Genomic DNA, 12811 nt, shown 5'->3' with positions numbered 1-12811 from the left:
GCTCAGTGCCAGTTCTAGCTAATACTTGTAAGAACTTTCCATTACAATGATCAACAGAGGAAACCAAATAGACAGATGTTTCATAGATTTATTCAAGTACAGCGATTACAATCAGAGCCTTTATTTAATTCAACACAAAGCATGACTACAGTGTACACTCACAGGAATCCAAACATCTGATACACCTGATTAATGTCCAACATTTTATACAAAAACACACGTGAACACCCATCAAAACAAAACCAAGGCTACTGCACGTCTCTAAGAATAGGTTGTATGCGAGAGTCTGAGAAATAAACCAACTGCATGCTTACTGTGCTGGAAGATCAGATTTGTAGAAAATTCTGAAGTTAACTAAGAAACGGCAAAATAATATTTGTGCTTTGAAAGACAAAATCACTGCAAATCATTATCTATATCCTATAACCTGTAATTAAATACAAACATAATAATACAGTATTCATTATGGTAATAATCATTTATGAATCATACAGTTAGGTGCAGCGAAACTGATAAATAAATACGGATTAGGCTTCACACAAGCACAAACAATAACGAAAACAAAACAATCATTCAAGCCGTTTGTAGGATAAGTCTAACAATGATGCACACCAGCTGTCTGGTGATCCTCCACAGACATGTGAAACATGCCCTGTTTAGCTAAAGGAGGACATTCATCTTCACATTCACAGATCCTCATCTAAAGTAGCACACTAGCAGAAGTTTCACAAGTACATGCAGTGAGTTGCAAGATCTGGGTCAAAGACAGACACATCCACACTGATGAGGCTTCTGGAAGCGGGAGGGGTGTTGGGGTTCACACACTCACATGACGCACAGCGGCCCTCCGCATAAGGGATCACACTACTGGATTTTTGTGGTATATAGAAAGTTGCTCCCCGGGTATAAAGGTATGCCTGAGCCAGCCAGCCAACCAAACATGCTTCTCTACCTCCTCCCCCTCTTCCTCTCCTCCCCCTCTTCCTCTCCTCTTTCCCACTCCTCCTCTTCATCCAGGTCAGGGCTGTCACTGCTCTGGCACAGATGTGTCTTCCAGCTCTACGCCCCCTGATCCTCCGGGCTCTGGAAGTAGAGCAGGCAACATTTTAGCGGTGCAGATGGCGAGGGCACTTATACAGCCTCTGAAAGGAACACAGTCCTATTGAAATAAAAATGACCTGGAGAAGTCTAATAAAAGTTACGGAAACATAGGGATGGCAGGATAGACACTAACACTAGGAGGTTTAGATCAGCATGTTGTGGCTTAAAGAAGAACTGGAGAACTTCCGAGAGAATCTGGATGTTGTGGTATAGAATTAGAATGTTGTGGTACGGAATCTAAATGCTGATGTTTAGAAGTGGTTTGCATGGAATCGGAATGTGATAGATAGGGGAACGGAATATTGTGGTTTAGAATCAGAAAGCTGCAATAGGGAGACAACATCTTTCAGTTTAACCATGTGGTCGAACCTCAAATAGGCTTACCATATCCAGTTTACTGTAAACTGGATATGGTAAGCGTACTTTAGGTGTATGAAGGAATGAACCTGACCCAGAGAAAGGGGGTATCCTCCAGTGGGAGGGGCTAATGCTCCATCCTGCTATGACAGGTCCATTAATTCTCCTTGCTCTCCCAGGGATAATGCACCTGAAGTTAAAAATAAACCCCCACCTAAGATGCCTTTCTTCTGGCCGGCCTGCCTGTCTGCAAGGATTGTCTGTCTTCTTGCTTGTTTGTCTACACACCTGTCTGTCTGCTTGTCTGTCTGCTCCCTTGGTTTTAAACTGCTTTAACTGCTGAAACTGCTTATCTACCAGCCTGTCTGTCTGTCTGCATACCTGCTTGTCTCTTAACCGGCCGGTTGACCCGAATCCAGGAAAGAGGGACTCTTTCCTGGACCAGCAAAAACATGATGTTACACCTCGGTGGTTCCACCTACAGTAGGACTGAACCCTGGGATCTGCAGTTCTGAGCAGATCACGACAGTATCGCTGGTGCAGCTCCAGTAACGCATTACTGAAGGTAACCCATTCTCCTTCCTTGAAGCCTTCTAGAAACATTCATCTTCCCTCCTCCAGTCGCCCACCACGCTTGTCAAAGATGTCAGAAGCTCACAGGTTTAACTGCCTCCGTAGCTTCTATTCAAACCATACAGCAGCCAACAGTGCTTAATGCCAATAAGGAAAGACACACACGCATTGTACATCACTGTTAATCTGTATGTGACCTTTATGCGATGTTGATGTCATTTGCTGTATAAATGTTGCCATAAACCAGACTGCTGTATGATAAACACATCTACACCCTCTATTAATCTCTCCATCTCTCCCTATATTTAATCTCTGCATCTCTTCCTACCCTCCATTTGTCCCTACCCTCCATCTCTCCCTACCCTCCTCCTCTCCATCAACATGACAACTCCTTATTGAAACTTCACAGTTGTATTCCTTAATAACCAGTGAATAAAAGGTTTAACGGTAAGTTTCCATCAGGCTCTGGGGCCTTTGTGGAGTAATTAGAGAATGTAACAGAGCGCAGCACAGAGCTTACAGTGAACTGGGTCGTTAGGGAGCGTTAATAGGAGTATTTAATAATGGATGCCGTTGAAATGGGCTCCATGCTGGGTCTGGGGGGAGATGAAGGTGTGGATCTGCATCATGGCAGCAGGTTATTGGCAGGCTCTGGTGGAGATTATCACTCAGCTCTGCTGAACCAGGATAATAAGGTGATCAAGCACCGGGTATACATTAGCGGGATGTTTGACAAACCTGGCAACCCATCCTAGAATTACTTACTAGCTGTTTATTAATCTGTGTTTTTTTCCCATTCTTGTGTTCTCGTGAACCCGTTTGACGTTATCTTTCATGACCAAGTACTGTTCCAAGCCAAAGAACACAACTGACCAAGAATGGAAAAATGCCCAGATATGTTCTTGATCTACCCTTTTATCGAAAATGTATGGGTTGGTGACTTGGTCAGCGGGAACGCATGTGATTTCCATGTGAAGCCATTGCATTGCTTTCTCCATCCTCACAATCTTGCAGACCATTCTCATCAAGAACGTTCTTCTGAAGAACACAAGTAAGTCCTTAGTGTTCTTTGGATTAAACAGTCTTTGTCAATCAATTCTATGATTGTTAAAGGGAAGTATGTGTGTACTTTCTATGTAAACCTGGGATGTGTGCTTGCCTATGTGTGTATCACATGTAACTTTTAAATTTTAATTATAGCTTATGTTCACATTGCCCAGCTAGATGTTACAAATAAAGTAAACCTATTACTGTATATTGTTAGTATTATTATTATTATAGTTCCGTTGCTGTATATTGTTACTGTTATAGTTTTTATTACTAGTTGGAGACAACGGGGGACTGGCTGTTTTCATCCTTATTCGTATAAGTATAACCTACTTTAGAGTTCTTTCCCCTGGAACAGATTTCATGTTCCAACTGAGGGGGGCTGTCGTTGTTTTGGTGTGTGGGGCTGCATCAAATACCCTTTTTGCTCTGTTAAATTGCTGCACTAGTCCACACTTGACCGGTGGGGATCTCATTCTATTTTGACTGTAACTGTTAGCTGCTCCTGGCATTCTCTAATCCCTGCTCTCCTCTCTGTCCCCCCCCCACACATTCCCTGTGGTGTGGGGGGTTTGAGCTGTCAGGACCTGCTTGGTCGTCGGTCTGCCAACGCTGAACCAGGTCGTCACCCGGAATCCAGTCTCCATGACGGCCAACAGCGAGTTTCCCGGTCCCATCCAACGTCTATAAAGCCGAACAATGGATTTTGGTGTTTCAAAACCCATTGACACTGTATGACTATGTTTAGCTTGTGTTCTGCTCCTCTCTCTTACCAACCGTCTCTGGAGGAGGGGATCCCTCTCTGAATTGCTCCTCCCAAGGTTTCTTCCATTTTTTCTCCCGGTGGGAGTTTTTCTGGGAGTTTTTCCTTGTCTTCCTTGAGGGTTTAGGTTGGTTGAGGGGCAGTTCTATGGGCGCATGTGAAGCCCTCTGTGACATGCTTGCATGTAAAAAGGGCTATACAAATAAATTTGATTTGATTTGATTTGATTCTTTGTCTCTCTAATCCACTGTGTGAAATCTGACCCCTGGATATGGGACATGGTGGCAGTCAGTGCCTTTTCACCGCTCATGCCCAAATCTCAAGTTAATGACAGTCCGACCTGTGTCCCCCTTGTTAGGGTCAGTACTGAATCACTGACCTGTGTCCCCCTAGCTGAGTTGTTAGGGTCAGTACTGAATCACTGACCTGTGTCCCCCTGGCTGAGTTGTTATGGTCAGTACTGAATCACTGACCTGTGTCCCCCTGGCTGAGTTGTTATGGTCAGTACTGAATCACTGGCCTGTGTCCCCCTAGCCGAGTTGTTAGGGTCAGTACTGAATCACTGACCTGTGTCCCCCTAGCTGAGTTGTTATGGTCAGTACTGAATCACTGACCTGTGTCCCCCTGGCTGAGTTGTTATGGTCAGTACTGAATCACTGACCTGTGTCCCCCTAGCTGAGTTGTTATGGTCAGTACTGAATCACTGACCTGTGTCCCCCTAGCTGAGTTGTTATGGTCAGTACTGAATCACTGACCTGTGTCCCCCTAGCTGAGTTGTTATGGTCAGTACTGAATCACTGACCTGTGTCCCCCTAGCTGAGTTGTTATGGTCAGTACTGAATCATTGACCTGTGTCCCCCTCGCTGAGTTGTTATGGTCAGTACTGAATCACTGACCTGTGTCCCCCTGGCTGCCGTTGAGTGCCTCCCCAGAGCTGCTCACCTCCTCGCCCGCCTTCTCATCCTCCGGCTTCATCTTCTTCCTGGTCATGTGACCGCGGAAGCCGGCCTGGATCTTGGCGGCGGCTTTGTTGGCCTCGGGGTCGTCCAGGGGGATGTCCATGATATCTTCCTCCTCCTGGGGTGCACTGCATGGCTCCTGGTCCACACACGCACATGCCAAAACACACACAAGCACACACACACACGCGCAAACACACAGACATAGACAGGTACACACACATACACCAAGGTCAATGCAATCCTCATCTGAAGTGCATCCCAGGAGAAACATAAGAGCTAACACACAGTTCATCACAAACACAGCCTATGGATACTATAGTGATCTCCATGGCTCTGGACACAAGCCTGGATGAAAAACCTGACAAATACTTGAGTGCATTTGATTAATCTTATGTGGTGCAGTGAGCTTAGTCCCATAAAAGCCAGCTGTGACACAAATCACTTCAAATGTGCATTCAGTTAATATGTAAGTAACGGGTTTATAAAATAAATACACAACTCTAAATGTTATAATAAATTCCATTTTATAGATTTGTATTAACCCCCCTGCATGACAGTCCAGAACACAATCTTATTTCTGAGGTTGGCCTTAGGGAAGGGGGTAGGGGGGGGGGGGGAGGGGGAGGAAAGGGAGAAGGAGGTAGGAGGAGGGAAGATGGAAGGTTCTTTTCTTCTCCACCTCATCACGACAGTGAAGCCCAGCTTGCCAGCTTGACAAGCCTGCTCCCATGGGCTGCACCTCCTCCTCAGCCCCCCATCACCACCACCACCACCTTTCTCTCCCAGACAAAGCTGCCTGCCTGTCACCCAGTCAGGCTGCTCTGAGGAGAGCTCTGTGTAGGTGTGTGACCACCCACCTGTACCCTGCATCGCTAAATGACCCCCCCCCCCCCCACACACACACACACCCTGCTCTAAAAGAGTCCCAGACATATGCCAGCTCTCTGCTCTCTGTCCTGGCTGTCTCACACAGCAGGCATGGGGGGGGGGGGCATCTAAACTTGGCATCTATAACACCTTGATTTGGAAAAAAGAAAAAAAAGCTCATTGAAGTTTCCTTTTCTTTCCTATTTCCTCATGTGGTCAGACAAGACTTCTACAGTGGTAAGTTACGCTGGTTATCTGACAAGGTAGCTGCGTGCCACGTAACTGTGGACCACTCGCGTCTGAGCTTCCAGCGGAGGTCAGCAGAGTTTGAACACCTGGATCAGAGCTTCCAGGTGAACTTGTACTTCTACACAGAGCACAAGCTGACACAGCGCTACCCCGTACAGACCTGCAACTTCTGACAATCCTCCACCTTCGTCAAGCACAACACAACCACAAAACCATGCGCCAGCTCCATGAATGGAACCCCAAAATGCTATACGCGAAACTGAAATACTGCGTATCCATGAAAACACGTGCCTGAAAACCTGCATCTAGTAATATGCCTTTCTTGGGTACCTGCTATTACTGTCTAAAAGATATGATAGAATGGTACTCACATTATGGCAGTCCATGGTGACCAGACAGATCAGAGATAGCAGTCTATAGTTGAGCTGACACAATATGCTTTCTGTCTACTGTACTCTGGGCTCACTGAGATAACTCTCTCTCTCTCTATTCCTCTCTCTCTCTCTCTCTTTTCCGCTCTCTCTATTCCTCTCACTCTCTCTCTCTCTCATGAGTCTAAACTACAGATGCCTTGCTCCACTGAGAAAGAGAGAGGGAGGGAGGGAAGGAGAGAGAGGGAAAGTGAGAGAAAAGGGAGGGAGAGAGGAATAGAAAGAAAGAGAAGATGGAGGTGGAAAGGAGAAGAAGAGGGTGGGAGGGAAAGAGAGACCTCCCACGAACAAAGCCACCGTGGTGGTGTGTTTCGCTCATTAAGGTTTGGCAGCACGCTGCTGTGATCAGCGCCAGCTAAGGACAGCGCAGCGTGGTGAGACGGACCAATCGGGAGTTCACCAGTGAATAAGAAACCTATCTTTGAGTTGTGTAGGGATGTGTCACCATGGAGGGCTGAACTCAAACTGGCTCAGAGAGAGACAGAGAGAGAAAATATAATTTCATTTTGAATTGAAATTGAGAGGCAAAGAGAGAAAGAGAGAGAGAGAGAGAGAGAGAGAGAGAGAGAGAGAGAGAGAGAGAGAGAGAGAGAGAGAGCAAGTTATGGCATCAGTAAGTCAGAGTTGAACTCCCAATGAGTGCCCTCTCCCTACTTTCTACTGGGTCTCTGCTGCTTGGAGAGGGCAGCTGTCACACCAAATCCACCTGCTTCACAGCATACACACATCACAGGACAGATGGCCCGACACTGTGCACTTTCATTCTGTCATTCTGATTTTCTTCAGAGAAAACTGTGAAGACATCTCATGGTTTACCAAGAGGTGTGATAAATTGATTCGAGAGAGAGTGAGTGAGCGAGCGACAGAGAGAATGAGCTCTAACTAACAACCTTCTGCATCCCTCAGCTCATCCCAGCTGGCATGGCCGCCCACACTTCTCCTGCCCTCAACGAGGCATGGAAGGAAAAACAGCACGCACACACACAGGCACACACAGGCACACTCACACACACAGGCACACACAGGCACACACACACACACAGGCACACTCAAGCGCACATGTTCACACATTGGTCTAACTTAATCTATGACATGCCTGTCACTTCTGTGCCAGCTCTTTGGACAAGATGGTGTTTATCTTACGACAAATGGGTCATGCTTGGTTTCAAAGACCTGACTTGAGGCATAAATCAAGTGATTTAATCGTCCGTTCACGGGCAATGTGTTGACGAGGTAATGTCAGCCATTAATATCCATATGAAAAAGACATACGTAATGTATCGATGTGTTGTGCAACAGTGGCAATTAGCCTCCTTCAAGTTAAAGATGGTTGTACTGCGGAGTACAGGGTGAATCCATGGTGCTTCCAACAGATGGAGATGTGGGAATGTCCCTGGGAATACAGGGGTGTACTGTTCCAGAACAGGACAACATCACTGGACAAGACACCTGATCCAGGTCATAGCAGATGACCTACATGTGAGGGAGAGGGAGGGAGGAAGGGAAGCAAGGGGGCAGAGAGGAAGATAGGTGTTGTGAGGAAGAGAAAAGGGAGGCTGCAAAAGAAAAAAGGGTGGTGGGGTACTTGAAATGACGCAGAAGATCAGAAGAGCAATTTTGGCCGAAGAGTGAGACACAGCACAAGAGCAGCTAGGAAGGAAGGAAGGTTCTGGTGTTTACGGCTACTGCGCAATATCAAAGTACATGCTAACTATCCACATCTCTATCGTTCATCTAGTCCCTGACAAAACGCACAGGGGGAGAAGGATTTAGGATGGGAGAGAGTTTCCATGGTAACCCCATCTCCCTAACTCCCAGTTGGAACCTAGAGAGACTTAGTGAGAAGGGCTGGGTGTGACAGTAGCTAAACTCACTATAACTCACTGAGAAAACAAAGACATCAATCACAGCCATTAAAGGACAGACACACACAGACACACACACACACTTACAAAACCACCACTCACAAAACACACACACACAGACGCACGCAAGTACACACACACACACACACAACTGATACCAACAGCTATGAGAAATGTGCCTGGTTGAAGATGTGTTTGGTAATGTGCTTTAGCCTTCTTCAGAGTGACATTCAGAGTGTACCCGGCACATTCAGTACGTCATCTGAACGCCAGCCTATTTTGGGTCTGTGTTCAATCACCCAGGCTCTGGAGAGCCAGCCGGAGCTGCTGCAGAGGACCACAGTGATGATCAGAGGCGTCCTTGAAGGCTCTATGTAGGCTAGGGTGTGGTGCAGCCCTGACACAGGAAAGTGAACAGCAGTCTGCAGCCAGCCTGGCAGAGGACCACTCACCCCAGAGTGGCTGTGAGGTCTACACCAGGTGGGTGTGGGGTCTGCACCAGGTGGCTGTGGGGTCTACACCAGGTGGCTGTGGGGTCTACACCAGGTGGGTGTGGGGTCTGCACCAGGTGGCTGTGGGGTCTACACCAGGTGGGTGTGGGGTCTACACCAGGTGGGTGTGGGGTCTGCACCAGGTGGCTGTGGGGTCTACACAAGGTGGCTGTGGGGTCTACACCAGGTGGCTGTGAGGTCTACACCAGGTGGGTGTGAGGTCTACACCAGGTGGGTGTGGGGTCTACACCAGGTGGCTGTGGGGTCTACACCAGGTGGGTGTGGGGTCTGCACCAGGTGGCTGTGGGGTCTACACCAGGTGGCTGTGAGGTCTACACCAGGTGGCTGTGGGGTCTACACCAGGTGGCTGTGGGGTCTACACCAGGTGGGTGTGGGGTCTACACCAGGTGGCTGTGAGGTCTACACCAGGTGGGTGTGGGATCTACACCAGGTGGCTGTGGGGTCTACACCAGGTGGCTGTGAGGTCTACACCAGGTGGCTGTGAGGTCTACACCAGACCTTCCTGTCAAGAAACCAAGGTATTTTATGAGTCAAGCCTTAACAAAGGCTTTCTTTCTCTAGTGTAAGAGATTTGACCAATCAAAACAGGCTCATAGTATCGTGTGGACAAACAAACACACCTCATACAGCCGTGCTGTTGTGGAGAGCTTTACCTTCTCACCAGCCTCTGCCTCCACATCCTCCTTCAGGACTGCGTCTCCCAGAAACCTTGGCTCTTGGTGCTCCTCTTCAGCCGGGCCTGTACTCTGCGAGGACGGGACTGTGACCTCATCACCGACCGTGCTCAGATGGTCCTGCTCTTCAGGTTCCATTTTCCCATCCTCCGTGGGCACCTGAACTGGTGTGTCTGAGGCCTGCTGTTCCATTGGGTCCTCTTCTTTCTCCTCCTCCTCTCTCTTCTTCTCCAGTCTTGTCTCCTCCTCCTTCCCCTCCTCCTCCTTCCCCTCCTCCTCTCTTCCCTCCTCCTCTCGTCCCTCCTCCTCTCCTGGCAGCCTGTCCTCCCCCACCCCTTCCCCCTCCCTTTCACCCCCTGCTTCATCCTCAGTCCCGCTCAGGTCCAATCCAGTTGTTTCCTGTGCACCCATTTCCTTTTCGTCCCCCTCCTCACACGCCTTCTCCTCCTCCACCTCCCCTTCTGCTTCGTCGGTAGTTTCCTCCTCCTTTTCTGAGACATCTAAAGGATGGGACACATCTGTCCCCCTCCTCTCCACATCCTGCCCGCCCCTGGGTGTATCTTCCCAGTCTCCCTCCGGTGTCCTCTCTGTCCCTGCTGCTGCTGTGGGGGTGTGGTGGGCTTCCAACTCCCCGGTACTCTTTGATCTCCCTTCGTCGTGCTCGTCGGCCCCACCCTCTTCCTTCCCCGCCGTCTCATTGCTATACTGAAGATGCGCGCTCTCATCCGCCTTCATCCCATCGCCCTTCCCCTCGTCGTCGCGGCGATCCCTGTCATTGTCCGTGTCTTTCTCGATGCCTGAGTGGGCAGCATCGTGAGGACTGGCCGTCTCTACAGCCCCAGCCTGGACAGGGTGCTCCTCTGCAGGCTCTGTCTCAGCGCTGGGCTCCATCGCCTCATCCTGGCTCTGGACGTGCCCGTCACCCTGGTTTGGTGCTGCCGGCTGATGAGGTCCAGTGGTGTCCTCCTCAGTGACATCCTCGGGAGCCTGGACCTGCCCCAGACCTTCCTCCAGGGTCTGGTTCTCGTCACAGACCTCAGAGCCCTCCTCTGGACTGGCCTGGGCCGATCTCTTTGCATCTTTGCCTGCAGCTTCAGGTTGGTGCTGATGAATATCAACAGCAGTGGGCACACTTTCAAGTGTTTCCCGTGAGTCTGTTTGGGTTTCTCCTTGTTCCTCCTCCAGCACTTTCTCTGAGTGATGCATCACTTCCTGTAGGCTGGCTTCAGGGGAGGAAGGTTCTGAGCTGTCATGGGCCGCAAAGATCTCTTCTTCATCCTTCAGGTCTTGACTGAAGCCACGCTCCCCAGCGGCTCCTGCAGGTTGTCCTGCTGCCTCTCCAAGCTCCTCAGCACAGACGTCCACCCCAGCCAGCCCAGGGATCGAGGCCTGCCCGTGAAGCTCCGCCCACTCTTCCTCCTCCTCCTCCTCAGACATGGCCTCCTGCCATCCTAACTCGGGTTCTTCTCCTCCCTCTTCCGTCGTCCTCAGTCCTCCAGAGCCCTCGTCCCCTTCTGCAGCCCTGCCAAAGGAGGCCGGCTCGTAGGGTTCAGGCTCAGACTGGCCTCCATCTCCGTCAGTGGCACGTCCTTGGTCAGTGTCCGCTAATTCCTCCTCTCCTTCCTCCGTCCACCCTCTACCCTCGTCAGAGAAGTCGGCTGTGTCCGGGAGGCCTCGGCCTGCTCCATCTTGGGAGAGAGCCGGACTGGCGGGGATGAGGTCTTTGTTTGTGGCGTCCTCCTTCTCGTCTGAACCTTCACTCTCCGACAGCTCGGAACTCTCCCCACCCATAGCAGGACTGTTCTTGGCTTCAGATAACTCTATCTTCTCCCTGCAAAGGTTTAAATACACAGTACAATATGTTTAATATAACAAATGTTTTATTCAATTCACTGTAATTCACTACGTCTTAATTCTATATTATAGTCTACCTGTGGTGATTCCCTGCCTTGTCCTGACCATAGTCTTCCTCATCGCCTTCCTCAGGATCCCACAACTGCACCCCTTGTGTCTGGCTCTCATCCTAAGGTCCAGGTAATCTGTCACATTCTTAACTTCTGTTTGTCTGATCTCACCTTCTTTCAACCAACAATACAGTCCTTGATCATCTGTGGCTGATTTCCAATATGCAATATCTAAGGTGGCTCAGCTCTCTCAGGTCGCAACATTGATCGGCAGGACAAAGTATCTGATTAAAACCACATTTATTAAATATTTAACCAATTCTCTAAGCTCATTCCTATTCTGTCACTCAGTCGTCAGTTCCTCTCAGCTCCAGTGTGGCTTCAGCACAGTGAACTCACAAGGCTGGCTCACTTCAGCACAGCCAGGACACTCACTCTGAGCTGACACTGTTCAGGGAGGCAGCAGCTGGGACTTTGGTTGGACTGAGGCCCCTTGAAGACTGTGGAGGACAAGAAACGGATTAATGAAGGCAGGCCTACAGTATGTTACAGTATTATATTTGAGTTTCATGACACATTGAAATCTATTGGCAATGCATATGAATAATTAGTTAATCATTTATACATTTTTGATACTTATATACGGTACATTACTGCAGTGTAATGGGACAAAGAAAAACAACATGAAAAATACCTTGAATGAATGGTTGTTGTAGAATCTGTCTTCAAGTTTGGCAGCCCACTCTGCAGGGTCCATGCCACTCTCTGCATCAAAAATTTAAACCCAACAGAATTTGAGTGATATTATTTCTAAGTAAAACATGATCCTTAGCAAGACCGTTGATAAATAACCAGTAGGCGGGACTTACCTTCTCTTTCTTTGAGAAGAGCTTCGAAGTACAGGGCAGCGAAGGTTGGGATGTCTTGTGGCTGGTCTCGCAGAACCTCTTTAGCCAGAAGTTCCAGAATGCTTCCAAACCCGCGGGGAACCCGCAAGTGGGTGTTCGAGAATGGCACAGACATCGTCCCACTACTTCTGGTTACTTTAGTATGTGAGGCTCACCACTGTCCCTTGCACACACTGGTAAACTGAGTGGATGCATAAGGGGGACCAAGTTTCAAAATGTGCATTCAGTACAAATAGTCTTTTAACTATTAGTTATTGGGCTAAAAAGTTGTTATGTACTCCCATGTTGTCAAGCTAGGCCATCATAACTTGACTTACAATAGTCTAGTCTACAGCACCCTGTAATTAGTAGTAAACCAAGACCTTCAGTTGGTCTAACTTTTTCATTTCGGATCAAAACATCAAAAAAAACTGTCGCTATCTAGACAGACAGTAACTGCACTCTATCCACGTTGTAGGCCTGTACAAACTTACCTTTTATGCAGTTAATAGCAGTATTGCATACAAATTGTTACTGCCTTAAACTGTCCTGAATGAACAACTGCCAGTACGAGTGTTGTTGTCAATGCTTGTTGCTAGGCAACGCGTGGAGATACGGA

The 12811-nt window shown here is 48.5% G+C and overlaps 2 protein-coding genes across 4 annotated transcripts; both read right to left on the bottom strand.

The window, feature by feature from the left end:
* Nucleotides 1-74: 74 nt before the first annotated feature.
* LOC124477402 (neurogranin-like) lies at nucleotides 75-9641 on the bottom strand. 3 transcript variants are annotated; one of them, XM_047035141.1, is made up of 3 exons: nucleotides 9381-9641; nucleotides 4738-4939; nucleotides 75-1083 (listed from the first exon to the last, which is right to left on the bottom strand). In XM_047035141.1, the coding sequence occupies exons 1-3, from the start codon at nucleotides 9591-9593 to the stop codon at nucleotides 1028-1030; spliced, it is 471 nt and encodes a 156-aa protein (XP_046891097.1). In that variant the 5' UTR covers nucleotides 9594-9641; the 3' UTR covers nucleotides 75-1027. The 3 variants fall into 3 exon arrangements, with proteins under 3 accessions (XP_046891097.1, XP_046891098.1, XP_046891099.1); XM_047035142.1 differs by having other exon boundaries at nucleotides 4784-4939; nucleotides 9381-9638; XM_047035143.1 differs by lacking the exon at nucleotides 9381-9641 and adding an exon at nucleotides 6291-6388.
* A 114-nt stretch (nucleotides 9642-9755) lies between these two features.
* LOC124477874 (sodium/potassium/calcium exchanger 1-like) lies at nucleotides 9756-12767 on the bottom strand (the record flags this gene model as incomplete). Its single annotated transcript, XM_047035944.1, has 5 exons — nucleotides 12687-12767; nucleotides 12175-12394; nucleotides 12000-12070; nucleotides 11741-11805; nucleotides 9756-11232 (listed from the first exon to the last, which is right to left on the bottom strand). Coding segments are annotated over exons 2-5 (1767 nt in total), but the record flags the coding sequence as incomplete, so codon positions are not given.
* Nucleotides 12768-12811: the final 44 nt, after the last annotated feature.

This window comes from Hypomesus transpacificus, chromosome 15 (assembly GCF_021917145.1).
Source record: "Hypomesus transpacificus isolate Combined female chromosome 15, fHypTra1, whole genome shotgun sequence".
In the NCBI taxonomy this organism is placed as follows: domain Eukaryota; kingdom Metazoa; phylum Chordata; class Actinopteri; order Osmeriformes; family Osmeridae; genus Hypomesus; species Hypomesus transpacificus.
Note: the sequence above shows the minus strand (reverse complement) of the source record. Positions and strands in the feature narration are given on the sequence as shown.

Excerpts from the sequence above, each read along its gene's own strand:
- LOC124477402 (XM_047035141.1), bottom strand. The coding sequence starts at position 9,593 with ATGGAACAGCAGGCCTCAGACACACCAGTTCAGGTGCCCACGGAGGAT. Across the intron at positions 4,940-9,380 it reads AGGCAGAGGCTGGTGAGAAG|GAGCCATGCAGTGCACCCCA; the intron begins GTAAAGCTCTCC and ends TGTGTGGACCAG. Across the intron at positions 1,084-4,737 it reads CGGCAGCCAGGGGGACACAG|AGCCCGGAGGATCAGGGGGC; the intron begins GTCAGTGATTCA and ends CTCTACTTCCAG.